Source organism: Pagrus pagrus, assembly GCF_965226575.1.
Source record: "Pagrus pagrus genome assembly, chromosome: 21".
NCBI classification, from domain to species: Eukaryota; Metazoa; Chordata; class Actinopteri; order Spariformes; family Sparidae; genus Pagrus; species Pagrus pagrus.
Genome location: NC_140208.1, coordinates 17,635,061 through 17,654,267, shown reverse-complemented (window position 1 = coordinate 17,654,267; position 19,207 = coordinate 17,635,061). Strand labels below are relative to the sequence as shown.

General features: G+C 41.0%; 1 protein-coding gene across 1 annotated transcript in view; it reads left to right on the top strand.

The window, feature by feature from the left end:
- The first annotated feature begins 2,871 nt into the window (after positions 1-2,871).
- snx29 (sorting nexin 29) overlaps positions 2,872-19,207 on the top strand; it is a 145,959-nt gene continuing 129,623 nt past the window's right edge. Inside the window, exons 1-11 of the mRNA XM_084342164.1 lie at positions 2,872-3,278; positions 5,317-5,381; positions 6,307-6,359; positions 6,930-7,054; positions 9,480-9,660; positions 9,919-9,989; positions 10,981-11,241; positions 11,977-12,379; positions 13,030-13,142; positions 13,482-13,578; positions 13,762-13,844. Coding sequence (XP_084198290.1) covers positions 3,272-3,278; positions 5,317-5,381; positions 6,307-6,359; positions 6,930-7,054; positions 9,480-9,660; positions 9,919-9,989; positions 10,981-11,241; positions 11,977-12,379; positions 13,030-13,142; positions 13,482-13,578; positions 13,762-13,844 — 1,459 coding nt within the window. The 5' untranslated portion in view covers positions 2,872-3,271. The remainder of the gene's footprint in view (positions 3,279-5,316; positions 5,382-6,306; positions 6,360-6,929; positions 7,055-9,479; positions 9,661-9,918; positions 9,990-10,980; positions 11,242-11,976; positions 12,380-13,029; positions 13,143-13,481; positions 13,579-13,761; positions 13,845-19,207) is intronic.

The window sequence follows — 19,207 nt, the reverse complement described above, 5'->3', positions numbered from 1 at the left end:
TGAACTCTCACTGTTTCAACTGGCATCAAAGGCCCACAATAGCAGCAGATAACATTTACAGCATGACCTTTAAATGTATAGATTTTTTGACATGAACAAGACAGAACTAGCTGTATAAAAGCAAAGGAGAACAAGCTATGAGTTTACAGACTTAAGTGCCCAATCATTGTTCAAAATAAGCTCTTTTCAGCTCAGGCGTCCAAACTGTAGCATACAAGTAAAACAGAGTTATCTGAATCACACACAATCTCTTTTTCCATCTGTGGGCGGGCAATATCTTCTGTTGCTAACCCGCCAATAAAACTGCAACGCATACATATATGCTGTATGAATTTACACAGACACTAAAACCTTAGATTAGATATGACCAGACTGATCAGAGTGCAGATTTCAGCAGACTGTGATGACCTGTGATGTGTAACCTTCATCCAATACTTCTAGCTATATTAATTTTAATCAATTTGTTAATATTGAGTCATAAGATCCAGCTCACACTTATCTGAAATATGACTAATACTGTATATAAAGGGCTACAGCGAACTGTCACCTGACTAGATATTTTCACTGTGTCACCCCTGAATTTCCATCTAGCTGCTTTCTGTTGTGGTTGAAACCATTCATCTGTTACTAAACCTAAAATTACCTCATGAACATTTGTCAGGTGCTGCTTCAAATTTAATTTAAGGACCGTAGCTACCACTGAGGCCACTGAGGCCATGTCCTCGGTATTTTCTTCTCCATCTTCGATATCTTAATACATATATATATATATATTTGGTAAGACCTTATAATATCTATCATATCATTATAATAAACAATTATATATAATTAAAAACATCAAATTCATAGTTAATTTAACTATCAGTTTTATTTTACTGTTAACAAGCAATGAAATGCTTCATAAACGACTTATTAGCAATTATTTATTGGAAAGTTGCAGTTGATGTTCGTAATAATAAAAACTGTGTGGTTCATTTATAAACATTATTTGGATGAGTTGCAACTGATGCTTTTAACCTTTACAATTACTTAATGAACGTTTTATGAACCATGTTATTGTCTCTTCACAGTAAAAACACTGAACTATAAATATACCATTTATTACTGATGGTTATTATAAAGTGTGACCCATGTGAATGCTCTTATTTTGCACATTTTAGATTAATATTCAAATTTTATTCTATGTCCTCTTTTTAATCTTGCAGTATGGTATGCAGTATGGTATGGTATATTGTGCTATTTTTACCATTCAGGTGTCTGTTTTTATATTGTGTATTATTGTGAGTACTATGATTTTATGTGAATTGCTACTGCGACAGTGAAATATTTGGAGGAGGACAGCTGGAGCCAGAAGCAGGCACGATCAAATCTGCTGGTGCGTCCATAAGAGGAGACGGCCACTTCTGCATGAGATGGCCGAAAGGTGAGTCTATCAGAATTGAGTGGAACGATCCTTTAAACTCAATCTGAGGGAAGTCCTTCGAACCTGTGACCAGGCTGTGGTACAGGCTGAGGATCAACTGACTCGTGGATTTCAGGTTTTGAGCGGTCAGAGGACGGTTCCTCAAGTTTGTGAGAATCACTTGAATAACAGGTCCTGACCTCGGCAGCTCAACAAAAGGAGAGAAACAAAGGAAACATTAGTGACGTTAGTCATGATATGATCAGAGTAATTCAAATGTTAAAATGTCAATGTCATAGGGGCAGCTCATTACGTCAGCACCTTGACCATTATTAATTATTGAAGGTTATTTTTAATCAATTGATCATTATTTCAAACAGTCATTGATTTTATTTTGCTTTTACAATAATTGACTAATCAAAAACGATTAAACAGTGAAAATTTGCCCTTTCATATTAAAGTATAGTTGTTATTATTATTAGCGCTGTAAAAGTTGATTGTTTGCATTCATAATGTTTCAGCTGCTAAATGTTCATAAAAACACTGCAGTTTTATCAAACGCACTTTGAGTGCAGAAATAAATTATTTAAAGCCAAATTAAAATTCTAATTTAAAGTTATTTCATTACATTTTCCATTCTAAGTTGGTCAATATAAGTAAATGTTTTATTATTTCACCTGTATATTATATATTATATATATATATATATATACAGGGATTTCTAAGCAGCAGTAACCAAACTTTATACAATATATTTGAAGAAAATAAAAGTATAAAGAAAGTGCATATTATGTATATTTATATTTTTTATTAGAATCATGGTTTTGAATATATATTTAAAATTGCATAATAAACTAGAATATGTATTTGTGTACAATAAAAGAATCCAATTCATGACTTGGGTCTGAATCATGTCTCACAACTCTGCATGCAGTCAGTGTATCCAAAGTATTGTTAGATCTCCACAAAATCTATCTTTAATGTGATGTCAGGTCTCAAATGTGGTGGTCTGCACCCTCCTCTGGCCAACAGCAGGCATGGCACCAACATGGAAATATGGAGACTTACCAGATTGCAGTTTGGAGTTAACAAATCCAAAGCTTTTATAAATAATCTAAATATAATAATATGTCGTCATTTATCTCATACATACAATTGGGAATTGACAAACGCTTGGTTGTGTTAAGCAAATTAAAGACAAGTGAAATGTTAGTCTCAAGTGTGCCAAATGGATCAGAATGAATGCCATCATACGCATTATATCTATGCTAGTTTAGTTCAGCATCTTAGCATGCTAACATTTGCTAATTAGCAGTAAGGGTTAAAAGGCTTTTATCTCAACTGCCTGTCTACATGAAAAGTATGCTTTTGTAGTTTCGCGGCTCTTTTAACAAAGACTACAACTCCCACTGTGCCTTTCCGGTCATATGACAGCGGTGTGTTTGGTCATGTGACCTTGACACTGCTCAGTCGGTTTCCCTGTCTGGCAGAGCCACAGGCTCAAAACTGAAAACACTTCATTTCTCTGCTAAAAGACCTCATTACACCTCAGCCGGCTGACCACACAGCTCTGAAAACACACTCCGGCTGGTGTTTCTCACACTTTATCTGCTCATTTGGCCTCGTACAAGACTTACATGTCAGGCTGGTAGACTCACAGCCCCAGCGGCTCCCCGGCAGGCCTCTCTGTTTACCGTGTGAGCATCAGTCCTCACGCCGCGGTTGGGTGGGTCCAGCTCGGCCACAGAGGCAGCATGGCCCCGCTGCACAGCTAGCCTCTGCTCCTGAAAGCCACAGAAAAGGGATGAATCACATCGCTGGTGAACTGTTCAGCTTGGATGTCACTGCTAACGGGGTTTGGCTGTCAGAATGAACGGTGAGTTGTTTGTTTCGTGCTTTTTGTCTGTCACTCACCTGTTAAAGCAGCAAATGTCAACTCATGCATGAGAGAGGGGATTCAGTCACTTGTTAATAACCTGTGTGCTCAGAGTGGCAGTGAGGGATTTCTGCTGACATGTTAACTGCACTGTCTGCAGCTACTTCCCCACTGTCAACATCCAGCTAATGGCCTCTCTGCTCTTTCAAACCTTGTTGAATCAATACACACATGTTCAGCTTTTACCTCAAGGAAAATAAAAGCAATTCAAGACTAATCAAAGGCATTTTTTGTGGGCTCTAACCATGTATGAGCACTCTATGTCAGTCTGTCCAGACTGTGACTGTGACCTGGAAAACCCCTGGTAGTTTCTGTTTTGAAGCTAACAAGTTAAGGAGCCTTGTGGGTTGTAGCAGTGTGGTTTTTGACAAGTTGCATCCTTGGATCCTACGTAAACATGTGGCTGGAGGAGAGTGACTGCTCCAGCTCCTGTTGTCCTTCAGCAAAGCATTTGAGCCAGAGCTGCTCCACTAGGTTAGCAGCCTGGAGAAGACTGTGGTAGAATTCGGTTATGGTTAATATTCTACTATATTATAAAACCTGAGATTGCGTAACTGCGATTGCTTATACTTTCACCTGCAGAGTACATTTTTGGATGTATCAATCATTCGTTAATAAAGTCAATAGTCTATAAAATGTGATAAGATAGTAAACAGAAGTCCTCCACTGATTCCTCAGAGCCTAAAGAGATGCTATCAGATGTCCTGTTTTGTCTGACCCATGGTCCAAATTCCTAAGATGTGCAATTTAAACATGTCATAAAAGCAGCAGATTTTGCTTTAAATATGTACAAATGGTTGCAGGTTAAAGCAGCACTGTGTAGTTTTGAGAAATCAGTTTTAATCAGAGGAGAAAGATCTTTATTGACTGATTATTTTTTAAATCCCTAACAAACAAACTAAATAAACAATCTTTATTCATTTTCATGACTGAATAAACAAACTGACCTTAAAGGACAACACAATTTCATACTGTTTTACTTTTACTTACCGTTCTAGTTTCAAACAGTGTTCTGGAGAACAACTTGTTTATTCAGTTAGGGAAAAGATAAATATTTCTTGGTTTGTATTATCACCTCATCAATATCGTAAATATTTAAATTACAAGTTTGAATTTCTTCTCTAAAACTACAAAATGCCCCTTTAATTGTCTTTCCATTACTCTACTAATTGTTTCAGCTCTACTACTAAATGTGTAACAAATATCATACAAATATTGTCACTAAATGCAAAATGAACTAAGAATAAGAGTATTAAAATATTGTATTGTATTATTATTATATTGTACTATAAATGTACATGTATTATCTAAGAAGCTCTTCTTCTATCTGTTGTCACTGTACATATGTTACATTGTCATCCTAAAAAGAATAAGATTAATTCAAAACAGTTACTAAAATAGTTTAAAAGCATGCAGAGCAATAACAACAAATGAATATTAGAGGATCCCGGTGCCTTCTCAGGCCTGTAAGAGCCGACCAATCGCTACACCGGGCCTTTCGGGGAAAGGGGCCTTAAAGAGACAGGCACTAAAACAAAGCGTTTAGACAGAGGGTGAATAGAGGTGCTGCAGCAATGGACAATATAAGAAACATAATGTGGCAAAAAGTGTAGTTTTCTCATGATAAACCTGCTGTTTAATGTCGCAGACACGCTGAAAGTTCTCGTATAAAGAGCTTCATTTATCTTATTCAGCTTGTTTGTTTATTTGCTAGGGTTTAAATAATACAGGTGAGGTTGGTTTCATACTGTAGTAATCGAAAAAAAATGCATTAACAAACTGCAGCTGTTTGCATGCTGACTGTAATGGCTTTCTTCTGCGCTTAATTTCCGTCCTCGCCTCTTGGACATGCATAATTAATACATGAGCAAGCAATGATTTGGAAAATGAGTCTGTATTACAGGCTCATTTTCTTAATCCATCGCCCAAACTGAATCTGAGTCATTTTCCCTTTGTTTGTCTGTGTTCATCTCTTCAGGCACTCAGCAGAGTGATACCAAGAGACAGCACCTCCTGGAGAGGCTGCTGGATGCTGTCAAACAGGTGAGTGACCTGTTATGTTCGTGGACTTTTATTCGCTTTTCAAATTTTAGCAGCATCGCAGTAGAAGGCCATAAAATTACACCTGGATATTTGCTAAATCTCAAAGTCAGATTGGCCTCAATATAAAGAAATATGTATTCATTTTCTTTTATAATCTGTATCTGTGAATGCTTGTCACTGTTTACAAAAGAAAGACACATTTCACTAGAACAAGAAATCTATTTAACGTCGGACCATGTGGTTTCTGAATACCCTTTAGTTCCTTTATTCACTGTGTACCAAAACTCACTGGAGGAAGTAAAACTGAGCACTATTCACAACTTTATTATTTGATCTTCAATTTCAAAGGCAGATATATTGGGCGGCAAACTAAAGAGTGAAATGTGAGTGGTATTTAAGAGTCATATTGCGTGAGATTTTTTGGAAACACAACATTTGCAGATGGGGTGTTGATGTTATGCCCTTTCCCGTACAAAGAGGGAAAAAGAAAAGTGGGAACTGCGTGTACAGTATCAGGTTTCTGGTTTCAAGGAACAGAGTTTCCTTTATAGAAGTTCCTCATGATTTGGAGCCATTATGGGGTATTATTCAGGTGAGAATCTAAGCAGATTTACTGCCCTTCTGTCAGTGACATCAATGACCCAGCCCCAGTCTTAAGTCCATTATCCCCAGTTCATTTTATCTGGTCATAAAACATTAAACTTTTCAGCTACTGGCCAAACAGTGGGCCGTTGGGTGTCTGGTATAATTAAAAAGGCCTGTATAGTTCACTATCGGCACCGTTCATCAGAAAAACACAGTCTACTCTGTGGCTACTTGAGCGATTCAAGCCCTTAAAATCTTCAGAAATGTGCTCTTTGTGCGCTGGAGTAAGTTTTGAAGCATTTCACAGGCAGCTATTATCATTCCCTTCATATCTTCCCAGTGCCAAATCCGCTTTGGAGGAAGAAAGGAGATTGCCACAGACTCAGACAGCAGGTAAGAGAAGCAGCCTTTTTCTGAGACATTCTTCAGGCAGTATCTGTGTTTACTTAGCACCTGAGGAGCTGTTTGGTTTGCATGTGCAGCTCCAGGTCACTTGAGGCTGCGCTGCTTTAGGCTCCTGTGTTACCTTCAGCCTCTTCTGTGCAGCGATCTGGCAACGTGCCCAGCTTGGGGGTCGATTTCTTTTCTACAAAAAATGTTTTAGAAATGAATTAAATAACGTGTTTTTAAATGTTTTCCATCATATCTTAGTCATAAGAAAGTGTTGTTTGATGATGTTGATGACCTTCAGAACAGTAAATCTGGGGAATGAATGAAAAAATATGTTTCATCAGGAAATTTCATGTCCTGTGCTGCTCAGATCTCATTTTGAGGGTGTAGCTACAGTTTCTGAACATTAATGATAACTGCCTTATTTTGTCTGGGAATGTACATCGGGGTTCCTCTAGCTGAGTTTAAAGTGCACCCATAGTTTCAAGGGCATACTCCCTCAAAGCACTGTACATGTACTGCTCACATCGACCCCCTTTCTCGCCTCGGGGTAACTTTTCTTTGCCTCTGCAGGGTGATCTGTCTGTGCGCCCAGTTTGAAGCGGTGCTGCAGCACGGCCTGAGGAAGAGTCGAGGCCTGGCCCTCACCGCCGCCGCTCTCAAGCAGGCTGCAGGGTTCAGCAGCAGGACCGAAGCAGGTACGATACTTAGCAACTGAAATTCAGGAGACCTGAGAATGCTAACCTTGCTACCCTGTGGCTCGGCTTGTTATCTTGGAAGTCATGGAGGGTTGGAGGACGCGAGTATGTTAGTTGGGAAGCTGGGATCTGCAGGGCAACCACACACACACACACACACACACACACACACTTTGCTGTGACACCAGATGGTTAGACTACAGACAGTTCAACATGGCATGCACAGGAAGGTCTCTGCTTCCCTGTTTCACTCTCTCTGCTGCGCTCACCTGTCTGTCTCCAAAGCTCTGCGTCTCTGTCTCAGTCTGTGGTGGGCAGCACACCTGCTGTGGCTTTACACTCCTCGAAAGTGCTGCTGAGATGTGCTGTCATTACAAATGCAAGTTGTGTGCTCAGACATGGTTCAAACCCACAGAAGTTTATTTTAAATTAAAGGAGCTTCCACTGTTTTAATTGTACAGGTGAGCTCCAGTAACGTCACCCCATCATCGACAAATATATGAGTTTGAATTGATTATAAACTAGATATTATTTAGTTGCTAATGATATAAAAGTTGGTACTGTGAATAATAAAATATTTTTTCATCAGTCAGTGTTTAGTACGCTTTGCATTTGTTCTACCACCAAGCTGAACGTATCAACCACATCCCTTACTTTTAGCTAACTTTTAACTGTTGATTCATTTTAGCTAACTATTTAACCATTTATCCACTACTTCAGCTAACAATTTTTTTGCTAACTAATGTAACCATTGTCCATTACTTTTAGCTGGCACCTTCAACCATTTAGCAGGTACATTTGCATCCAGCACCTTTAGCTAACATTTTTTTAGCTTAGCTAACTATTGCTGTTACAACCATTTAACTGTTCCATCAGATCCAGCTAACTACTACAACCATTAATCTACTACCTTTAGCTAAATATTTTTTGGACAGCCTAATTACTACAACCATTTAATTGTTCTCTTTTAGTGTTAGCTAACTATTTCAACCATTCATCCACTACCTTTAGCTAACAATATTTTACAATTACGTTTAGCTCATGATTTTTATCCATTACTTACAGCTAACTATTTCAACTGTTAGCATTAGTATTAGCTTTTTCATTAATTTTTCCATTGGCTAATATTACAGGTAAGTATTTCAACTGTTAAACCTATACATTACCTTTATTTAACAATGTCTTAACTGGTAATTCTTTACTTATAAGCAACTATTTTGCTTATATGTTATGTTAAGCAATTTAAAAAAATCTTTTATCTGTTTGTCTTTGCTTTTCTGCTTGCTTTCTTACTATTTTTCCACACAGTCTCAGTTGCAACTCGTGTCGTTCAGGGGGATATAAGTGACTAAATATGTGGACATATTTTTTAAATAGTGGAATTGTACCCACTGGTAACTGCAGTGTTACCCTGTGATTTACAAGTACCCCTGATGGGGAACCACTGCTCTATCTCTGGTATCTCATGAGACAATGAAAAGTATGAAAAGCTTCAAGATTCAGTGTTATTTGCAGCCATCAGAGCTTAGGAAGACCATTCTGCTGGTTGAGAGACATTAGTTTCCCATTAGACTAAATTGTTTCCACTGTGTCATATTTAAGAACCTTGTGGCTATTAATTCCAGACGGAGGAGAAATGCATGACTTCTGTAATGGCTACCACATCATAACCATTAGCATATCTGACGTTTTCCTGCATTTCACAGTCAATTAGAAGAAGGGATTGTGGCTGAACTCATGGATTTGGAGCTCCCTAATGAAGCCAAGCCCTCTGACAAAGCCAGAAATAGCAGTCCTAATTTTTAACGCATTGTTCTGAGGTTATATGCTAATCAAATGCGAAAAAAGACTAGCATAACACACATTCCTATTAATTACCAAACCTCAGAAAGCTTAACATTGAAACTGAGTTACATAAGGGTTTTTTTTGTTGATCTTTTTCCCCTGTGTTGTTGAAAATAATAAAATTCTGGGAGTTCAGAAGTGAGTGCAAAATATGTAGAGGTGACAGGTAGGAGGTCCAGATGGAGCTGTGTAAATGGAGGTGTGGATGTTTGTTAATGAGAGACTGAAGATGTGCTGACTCTCAGGACTCCAGAAGGGTTTTTGCTGCTGCTTCACTGACCTTTCGTACCTGTTGTGTAACTCAAGTTGTTGTTTTTCACTAATAAGATTCTCTCTTTTCCTCCACCTCCCTCCATACCTCTCTTTTATTGCTCCACGCACCTTCCTTGTGTCTCCTGCCTCTTTTTTCTCACCTTTCATCTTGCACACCCCTTGCTTCCCATGCCTTGTCACACTCCTTCCCTCCAACCTATCAACCATCGACTCACTGCCTTCCCTCCTCTTCCTCTCCTTCATCTTGGCACCTTTTACTCCCTCGCCTCTCTTCCTCCTCCTTCTTTCTATTTATCCCCTCTACCAGAGTTGACTTTCTGGTTCTACGTGAAGGAGCATCTGAACCGCCACGAGCTCCAGCGCTTCTACTCCCTACGTCAGATCTCCTCAGAGCTCGGCCGGGGTCGCGCCTGGCTGCGCTGCGCCCTCAATGAGCACTCGCTGGAGCGCTACCTGCACACACTGCTGGCTGACCACCCACGCCTGGGGTTAGTACAGGATGTGTGTGTGTGTGTGTGTGTGTGTGTGTGTGTGTGTGCAGTTAATGTACCACTTTCACTAAAGTTCAGTGAACTATGTTTTTACATTTTTGCATAGCAGCGCTGTCTTCCATGTTCTCTTTATAATTTATACTGACACTCCAGAATCTATTCAACTGTACAGTTAATATGACCTCAGGAAGGAAGGACTTTAACTTCTCCATCGCCTGCATCGACGTGATTGTTCTCCTCCTCTCTGTTTTCTAGAACTTATTACGAAGACTGGGCTTTTGTTCTCGATGAAGAGAGAGCAAGTATGCTCCCCACCATGGCTGCAGGTCGGTAATGGAGCCTTTTCACAGCAGATATTTTGACTTGTCAAAACAGGAAAAGCACAGGTGGGACCAATAATGTTAACGATGGCTCCATTCTATTAAGTGTCTCGTTAAGCCATGCCATTGAGCGAGCATGCACAATACCAGAGCACTCATCTAAATGGAATGCAGCCATCATTAATGTTTTTGATTCCACCTGTGCTCTCCTGCTTTGACAAGTCAAAATGTAGTGGGAACGTGATTTGCCAAATGTTTAGCCATGCTAGTGTGGTGGCGAGATTTCAGCCATGCTAACGGCAGATTGTTTTGGTTTGAAATGCCACTCAAAGCTAAGTGTACTCTTGTTGACATGTTAATTTAGCATGTTACTGTATGTTAAAGTAGCCTACTAACATGACACAGCTAATTTACTGACAGCCGGCAGCATGTATACTACTGATGCATATAATGTAATATTGTGAACATGTCGTGGGGAATATCCTTCTGATTTAGGGTCTTTCTTCTGTTGCCACCGTCAGACAAGACTATATTTTTTGCCCAGGTAGTGTTAAAAAATCTAAGGACAGCAAAGTTTTCATCCTAGGTATCTTTTGTTGTGTAATGAGCATAATCAATTCATCAATAGCATCTTTTTCAAACTTTAAATTTAAAAATTCTTCACACAATCGAGGCTGCTTTATAAGCAGTTATTTAACTGACTTTGCACTTGCTTGGTTGGAATTGGTCTTAATGGCTGCGCTCCTGCTGTTGAACTATTGATGAGTGCAACTCAGATGAGCACAAACTCTAAAATATTAAGAATACACACCACTGATCTTATGCCAGAGCTTCCCCTCTCTTTTCATACACAGGCAGAGAGTCCGAGTTCATCTGAGGCTGCCCACTTTTGCTGTGTGTGCTCAGAACAGCTTACAAAGCACTTTACAAGTTCAAAAGCTTCATATGATTTAACTAGACCGTTGTGTAATAAATTTCATCTCGCCTCTCTTTTCAGGTCTGAACTCCATCCTGTTTGCCATCAACATCGACAACAGTGACCTGAACGGCGGGGTGACTCGAGGAGGAGGCCCCTCAGTGTCCAACCTCCTCAAGGAGTCGACGCAGGGCATCGGGAGCCTGTGGAAAGAGTCGACTCAGGGAGTCAGCAGCCTGCTGCGGGAGATCAGCACCGCCACGGCTGTGGTGCCCGGCTTCACCCCCAGAACGGACGGAGCCTCAGACCCGCTACCTGTCGTGCCACGCAGCACCTCTGCTGGTAGGAAAAAGCAATATTTGATATGAAAATAAAATTATAATCGGGATTTTTTTAACTATATTTTAAGGTGTTGCTGTTATTTTGTCCACCCCATGAACGCAGTAACACATCATGGTCCAGGACGACATGTAGTTCACTTTGAGCATGCATAATGAATGCACTGGTAGAACAAATCTAGTGAACGCAACGCGAGACATCTGCAGCAGAGTGCCTCCGCGGCGATGAAATCCCCCATGACACGAATAAACTTCCAGAATGTCGGCCTCCTTGTTTGACCTAATTTAAGCCGTCTGGCCCGGTCCATCCCATCGGGGACAACTCACACCGTTTCCTCCCATATGTTCCGCTCAGAGGGATGAACAAGCTTTTAAATTTGAACCGTGTGGTGTTAAAACTTCTCACTGGAATGAATGTAAATGAAATTCTAAACTGGTGTGCCAGCTCCGCGAGGTGGACGGCCGATTCACGTTATTCACTGGTATAAAACTCGCTGATGCACAGCCAGGCTCTGAAGAGGAAGAGAGAGTTGAACCGCACTGTATTAGAAATGCACTTTAAAAGGCCTGATTGAACTGAACTTAAGATGCTGATGTCACCAGGACTAAACTTTGCTGTATGAATAAATGGAGGTAGTAAGTCTAGACAGGTGAAAAGTGCTGAATTCATTGAAGTTTAACTTTATTCAAGGTTGAGATTGAGGTTTTGTTCACTTCTTTTACATCTTATCCCACCCAGACTCAGGGCTGAGAAAAGAGCGCCGGAGGAAAAAGAAAGTCACCAACATCATTTCCTTTGACGACGATCTGGATGGAGGGGCGGAGGATGAGGAGGAGGGAGAGGATGACTCCCAGAAGATGGGCGCGATGAGGAAGAGCCACACTGCTCCCGCTCAGAACAGTGTGGAGGAGGGAATAGATCCTTTGGAGCCAGTCTTCTCTGAGTCTCTGACCCAGAATGGCCTGGATGAGCCAGGCATAGTCAGCTGGGTGGGGTCCCCCCATCCCTCTCGCACTCCACCCCTTGCTACACCTCCTCTGCCTGACAGTAAGAGTATAGACAATGAAGAGGAGGAGGAAGAGGAGGAGATGTACAAACCCAAAGCACAAACCCAGGAGGAGGAGAGGATCAGCTCCGATCAGTGAGTCAGATCACTTCAGTTGAATGTCCGGTTATAAAACAAACTTAAAGAAATATTTCACGTTTTTAATTATTCAGACTGAAATGAATGTCAGCTTGGGGCCCAGTACCTTTGGAGGTGGTTCACTTGGTACATAAAACATTACAGTTTTAATTAAAACGCGCTCATATTTTTGTTTCACTCTGTTTTGTTATTGAGAATTAAAGCCTGCTGCAGATAATTAGTTGAAAATTAGTTGAATTAGTTGAAAATGTGTCATGCCAAAGTAATTTAGGGATAGTCGTCTTTGCATCCTCGGGTACGATGCAAAAAGGAATGGCTAATAGCTAATTCAGCATGCTTTAATGGTGCCGATTTGCCAAAATGTAAACAAGTGCAGACTTGTTGTAGCCCATAGCATAGCTCTCTGAATCCATGGTTACATTATACTTCCTGTTTATATCCCCCAAAGCATTATGGGAGTAGCAGTTGTCTTGCTTTGGTATGGGCCAGAGTGTTTTTTTCCCCCTGGTTGCCTCCAGATCTTTCTACAGTGCAGACACAGCGCTGTTGACAGAGGTCTGGCCATGCAAAACCAGTCACCAGTGTCAACTGCCTTGTGGGGCAGACGGGGACTGAAACACTCTGAGGTTAAAATTGTCTTGTTTTAGGGTGGTGGTAGGCAGCCTGTCCAGTGTGTCCACGTGGAGCCCTCTACAGGTGATGACTGACCACAGCAGCTCAGACATCCTCATTCCTTTGAACCCTACGGACCCTCAGCCAGGTACTGTAGTCCTAAAAACACCAAACATTGGACTTTATCCAGAACCCTGCACCTACAAGGAAGATAGAAGCATATTAAAAACACCTCCTGGTACCAGTATACTATTTCTTGATTGCCTCTAGCTTACACTGATTCCAGCTTACTTATTTCCTACTTAGTTCACTGCTCTAACATTACGTTTTCTTTCCCTGTTGTGAGTCTGTTATGTTTGCTTGACTGGTTTTACTGCTGACAACAGCTGCCGTTGGCTTCAGTGCAGGGATCAGTTGTCTATTAGATGAAATCTCGGTACTTTCTCTGTTGGTCTGCACCTTCACTTTCACTTCCATTTTGCCTCAGTGAGCTCTGTGGAGGACTCGGCTGCATTTCCTGCTCAGTGTGAGTCAACAGGCCCGCTGGGAAACTGTGAGAGCAGCACATCGCTGCTCACATTCAAGTAAGCTATCCTTTGATGCGGGAATGATGTGTTGTGTGAATGATTTGCAATTTAGGGCAAAATATGCAGGTTTTGGTCAGAGAACTAAGAAGGCAAGTCTAGTCAGTGTGCTTTTGTGCTGCAGCCTCAGGTTTCTTTACAAAAATGAATTGAATACCTGATTCCTCTCTCCATGTGCTTCAGTATGGAGTCCAGTCCACCAACACAGTCCGCTCCACTCTCCAGTGTGCTGCCAACATCTGGTCTGCCAGAGTCCATGACAGTGGGTGAGTGTCTCACCTTCTTCCACCTGATTGCCTCTCACTGTTTCTGTCTTTCTTTCTCATTGTGCTCAAACCGGTTTTGTGGATTATGCCACGTCATAATCACCATAAAAGCAGCTGAACAGTGTCTTTGCACAGAAACTGGCCTGACCCAGAGTAATTATGACTTTAACTGCATAAATCAAGGTTTGAACATGCTAACCAACAAGGTGGATCTCAATTCTCATGGACGATTTGAATTCCAAAGAAAGACATGCCTGGAATTGTGCTGTTACAATAAAAAGGATTCAGTACCATCCCTTACTTCTTTGAAAAACAGTCTGATATTGGAGCCAAGCTTCTCATGAATCCTCAAGAGGAACTGGAGAGTCAGCAGAGTCATGCACTGAAAAACTACCTCCTAGAAACAACACAATTAGTAAAATTGGTCAGTTTTGAAAGTGCTATAAATGACATTCAGCGTCATCTGGTGTTTGCAACGTTCATAGTCATATTATCAAAAGCTAATTAACGATCATGCTGACTCTACTCCACTCTGAGGAGAAGAAAAATCAGCTCGAAGTCACATTGGAGCCCTTAAGCAGCTTGTAGCACATATCTCATGTGCATTAAAATGCACACATGGGCAGCCTGGCCGCCAAAACAGAGATGCCTGGATCACAACACACATATAGGAAGTGAGACTTTATTCTGTGGTCAGGATAGCATTACTCCACATATTTTTATCTAGCAAATACTTGTTTGCTGCTATATTAATGTTCAATATCTCACATATAGAACCTTTAAGTGAAATCTAGCCACTGCAAATTCAAAATCTCAGCAAAACAAGTAAAAAAGAGTTGGATATAAGCCTTTTTAGCATCGTATATGTATAGATTTGTCAGGAATTCAAGATAAAGGTGCAATATGTAAGAATTAACCACCTGTCGAATTCAAAACAAATAGAGGCCAGCATATCCTGGAGTAACGGCTAACTGCTGCTACTGTAACTGTAGCTGTTGTTATCTGGTTAGCTCAGTTAGCCGTGCAGCTAACAGTCTGGACTGGGAGTTCAGAGAACCAGGAAAGTGTTAGTATCTACACCACTAACAAGGAGCTTTAGACCGGGACGGGTCATGGCTAGCTGGTTAGCATGCTAACTTCAGTATATACTTTTGCAACACAATACAAACAGTAGGTGCATAACGTCATAACTGTTTATAATTCTAGTGAATTTTTGATTGTTTTCAACTAAAATTCTTACATATTGCACCTTTAGCCTTAGAAAACTAGATTAGTCTATTATGGACTGCAGTGCTCTGCTCAATAGCCAGTCACATGAGTGCACAGAAACTTTATAATAAACATGTAGCGTCTAATAGAGCACAAGTTGCAGTAGGTGAAATCTCTTAATTTCTTTGTAGTAATGAGGATAAATGAATCAAACATTAAGTTGATTTACATTCAACATGACATCAAAAATCCCAGTTGTTGCATCACCAGTCCCTCTTTAGTTTTTGTCAGAAGACAATCTCAATCTCGGAGAATACTGACGACAAGTTTGTGATGGTAATGAATCCTTTGGATGTCCTGACGTGTCTCAGCCTGGGTAAGTTTCACCACAGCTGTCGTCTGAAGCAAATTAAATCAAACTGGCTCATTTGTATTTTCAAACCTTGTTGTTTTTCTCTGCAGTTAAAGTGATCTAATTGCAATGAGTGACGTCCTGTGCCAAGAGATTGTTCGGTTCTTTCCACCAGGTGGCACTGTTGGTCCAGTGTATGCAAACCTTACTGTATGTACACACACACCCGTCTGCTCCCCTCAAAGGATTCTACTTGTGGGGAAAAAGTGCGTGTGACACAAAGTCAGGTTGTGTGAATGCCTGCTATCTACATCAGCTGTGTGACTTCGGATGTGGATAAAAAAATTCTGATTCCAAAAGCACTTGATGAGCACTTTAGCGCGTGTGTGCGACCCACTCACAGGTTGGTGTTCTGCTCGGTGCCATGGAGCTAATCAGACTGCTCACACTGGTGCTGTTTGATTCCTTGGAGTTTATATTTGTGTATATGTGTGTGTGTGTGTGTGTGTGTGTGTGTGTGTGTGTGTGTGTGTGTGTGAGGGAAAGAGAGAAAGAGATAGAAAGCCAGGGGAGGAAAGGTGAGTGGAGCTGCCTGTAAGTGCAGGGACTGAACCGTCGTCCAATCTATTAGCCGTCAGTAAAAGGAGGCCACGGGGTCACAAGGAGAGCTGGGGATCTACAAGTCGCTGATGTGGAGGCAGAGAAAATAGTCTTCAAGGGAGAGGGCTCCTTAGAAAGATGTAAAGCAGCAGATCCTGAGTCAAGAAGAAGGTTTTAGTAAAAAGTCAAATCCACCCTGAACACTGTAACATCACTGTAACATCAGGTTTTTTGGCACCAGTCCCTCAGAATCAAAGAGCAAAGAGCTCCTCTCTCCAGACGCTCAACAGTCTCATAGGGAGAAATCCATTGTAAAGGAGGCAGAGATACCAAATTCTACGCCTACTGTCGACTCGGCTCAATAGACCAGAATGCAACGCAGCCAAAACAAATTTCGAGTGAAAGACCGTGACTTTTTTCTCGACTGGAGAAATCGCGCTCTCTCTTGCTCTCGCTATCACTCGCTGACTGCTGCTTTTGCTCCACCCGCCCACTCACGTAACCCAAATCAACATGTACAGACGCGCTTTCTAGAAGGTTGTGCAAAGTTGTTACTGGGAAACGTAGAAAAACCACTGAGGAAGAATAAAAGTCGGGGTGAGGGAAAGCAACTCAAAGAGAAATTCTTGAAAACCTCACATCACACAGTGATGATACACTGATTTGATTACAATATCTCATTGTAGATTTTGCCTTGAAGCAATTTTCACTGGCCGTATCTGCAACTGAACTTATCTCTAACTATTCTTCAACACTTAAATTTTCATAAAGGCAAAGTTAAAGTAACTTTTTTTTTACCTTAAAATCATTTTGATCGTCCAGTGCCTTGTAATAGGGTGAATGGTGTCTCTGTCTCAGCCCATATCACTTAGTTCTGCACTATGTAACTTCAGCGAGAGGGTAGGATCACTGCGTTACATACGTGTTTACTTCAAACTACGTTTTCAACACATAACATTGGTATGATGTAATGACTTTTGTTTGTAGACAGCACCTATATTATGTCTGACAAGTTGTTACAGTCCTGGGATTTGTATTTACATCAGAGCTGTTACACTCAGAAACTATGGGGGGCGCCTAATCACACAAAATACCAATTTCTACATAATGTTGATTTAAAGTGACACTTTTTTTTATATCAAGTTCAGTGAACTTGTCAGGAAGAGTAGTACTATGTCAGTGAAAACATGTTTTTTGATGTAGCTTTTCTAAAGCTAATCCAAGTATTTGCATAGTCGGGAAGTTGAGGTTTTTTGGATGTTGATAATGCGTCATTACTTCACACGTCTACTGCAGAGTCAATTGACCCGGGTGTAAATGTAGAGTTTACACATTCCCATTGCACACAAAAGCCCGATTTTAGCGGGTTTAACTGGGATTATTGACCAGTGGAAAAGGGGTAATAGTGAGGCCAACAAGGTTATCGTTATCTGTTTAAGCTTGAGACTCAATTTAAGTGAAAACTGAAGGTGGAGGGTTAAGTGGATGTTTAGAAGGGACTGGGGGTTTACTGAAAGATGCAGTCAAGATGCATTATGGGGATTGTTAGGAGCCACAATGGCAACTAAAATGAGGATATCTAGGGCTTTGCTGGTTTGATTTTACCATTCTTTCTAAAAAATCTGTCTTTTGTGAGTTCCTCAAATTTCTCCAAGCACAATACTTAAGTGCTTCAGCATGATGATTAAGCCTGATGATTGGCTCATATGCAAATAATACATAATAAGAGAGTAATAAGATGTTCTATGAATAGGAAAATTTGTAATATATCATTACAGTGTCTGTATGTTTAGTGCTAAAGAGTAGCAAAACATTTAATGACAGTGTTTGCCCTTTTTGTGATTAAGGCTTTGTGAAGCGCACACAAAAACACACACAGAATACAAAACCTGCTGGGTTTTTAAGATGCGCAGGAGGAACTGAGAGAGAAAAATGGTGTCAGAGAGAGATCCCTCAGTGATTTCCATTCAGGTCTGACAGCGTGCGAGGCCAAGCAGTCCATTGATTGGAGAGTATGGAGTCTATAATTCACAAGGCACCTCGATTACATGGCCTAGCTCTCTGCTAATGCATCTATTATTGGAACAATTGAGCAAGAGCGTGTAGGTTCCGGTGGAGGCACACACGCACACACTCACAGACGCACACTTTTTTCCCGGCAAAGGTTCGCTCTTGCACATGTGATGTTGCGCACATATGTATTTCCACACATATATACACACACACTCGTGCTGTAATTTGTCCATGTCCTCCTGTGAGGACAGAAGGCCGTCTGGCTCTACTGAAGTCCCTAATGGCTCGTCTGTGGCACCCGCTGTGAACGCGTGGTCGGACTAAAGGTCATATTTATTCCTGGCCTGCTGATGTGGAGAATGGAGCCATGGCGATAATAGACTTCCTCTTTTCTCCTCGGCTCTCTGTTGTGCTCATCATCATCATCACACCTCACCTCTTCCTCCTCTTTCTCCTCCCCCAAACTGGCTCTTAGCTCGGGGCTGGAGGAGACCTACTTGTGTCTGGGGCTACATCGACACCCTACATTAGTTATGAGAATAGAGTTGTGGTCTCTGCATGTGTTTGTATGTGTGTGTGTGTTAATGGTGGAATGCAAAGTGCAGGGTAGATTAACTCCTCATGGTTGTTATTTTTGGAAATCCTGGTAACAGCCTAGTTAGGGGCTTTGAAACCTTCATGTGCACCTCCAAGCGTAACTATGGAGATGAGTCACTGTACCACCTCACAGCCCGGCCCAAATCTGCCAAATCTTCGCATCAGGACGGAGATTAACATCAGCCGGCAGCTGACTGCTGGCAGACTTTGGCTGTAGCTGATACAGTTGAAGTGCTTAAAGGGTGGAAAGGATACTGAGGATTTTAGTATGAAGTTGCTGCTGTCTGAAATGAGTCAGAAATTGTTTTTTACAATTTCCTCTAATGCAAACGGAAATATACAAATAACTTGTTTTGTCTGACTCCTTTTCCCATTTTCCTGGACATGACTATCAGATGAGCTCAAATAGCCCCCAATAGATAACACCTGAGTCTAACTCACTTGAAGCAGAATTTTATTTAACACTATTAATTACATGTTATTTCCCACTCAGGGCCCTTATCCATCAAATTCTTGAAAGCGTTTCCCTTTAAGATTTGTGGAACCTTGGTTCTATCTAGCGAACCAGCCCACATTTCCAGCAGCAGAACCA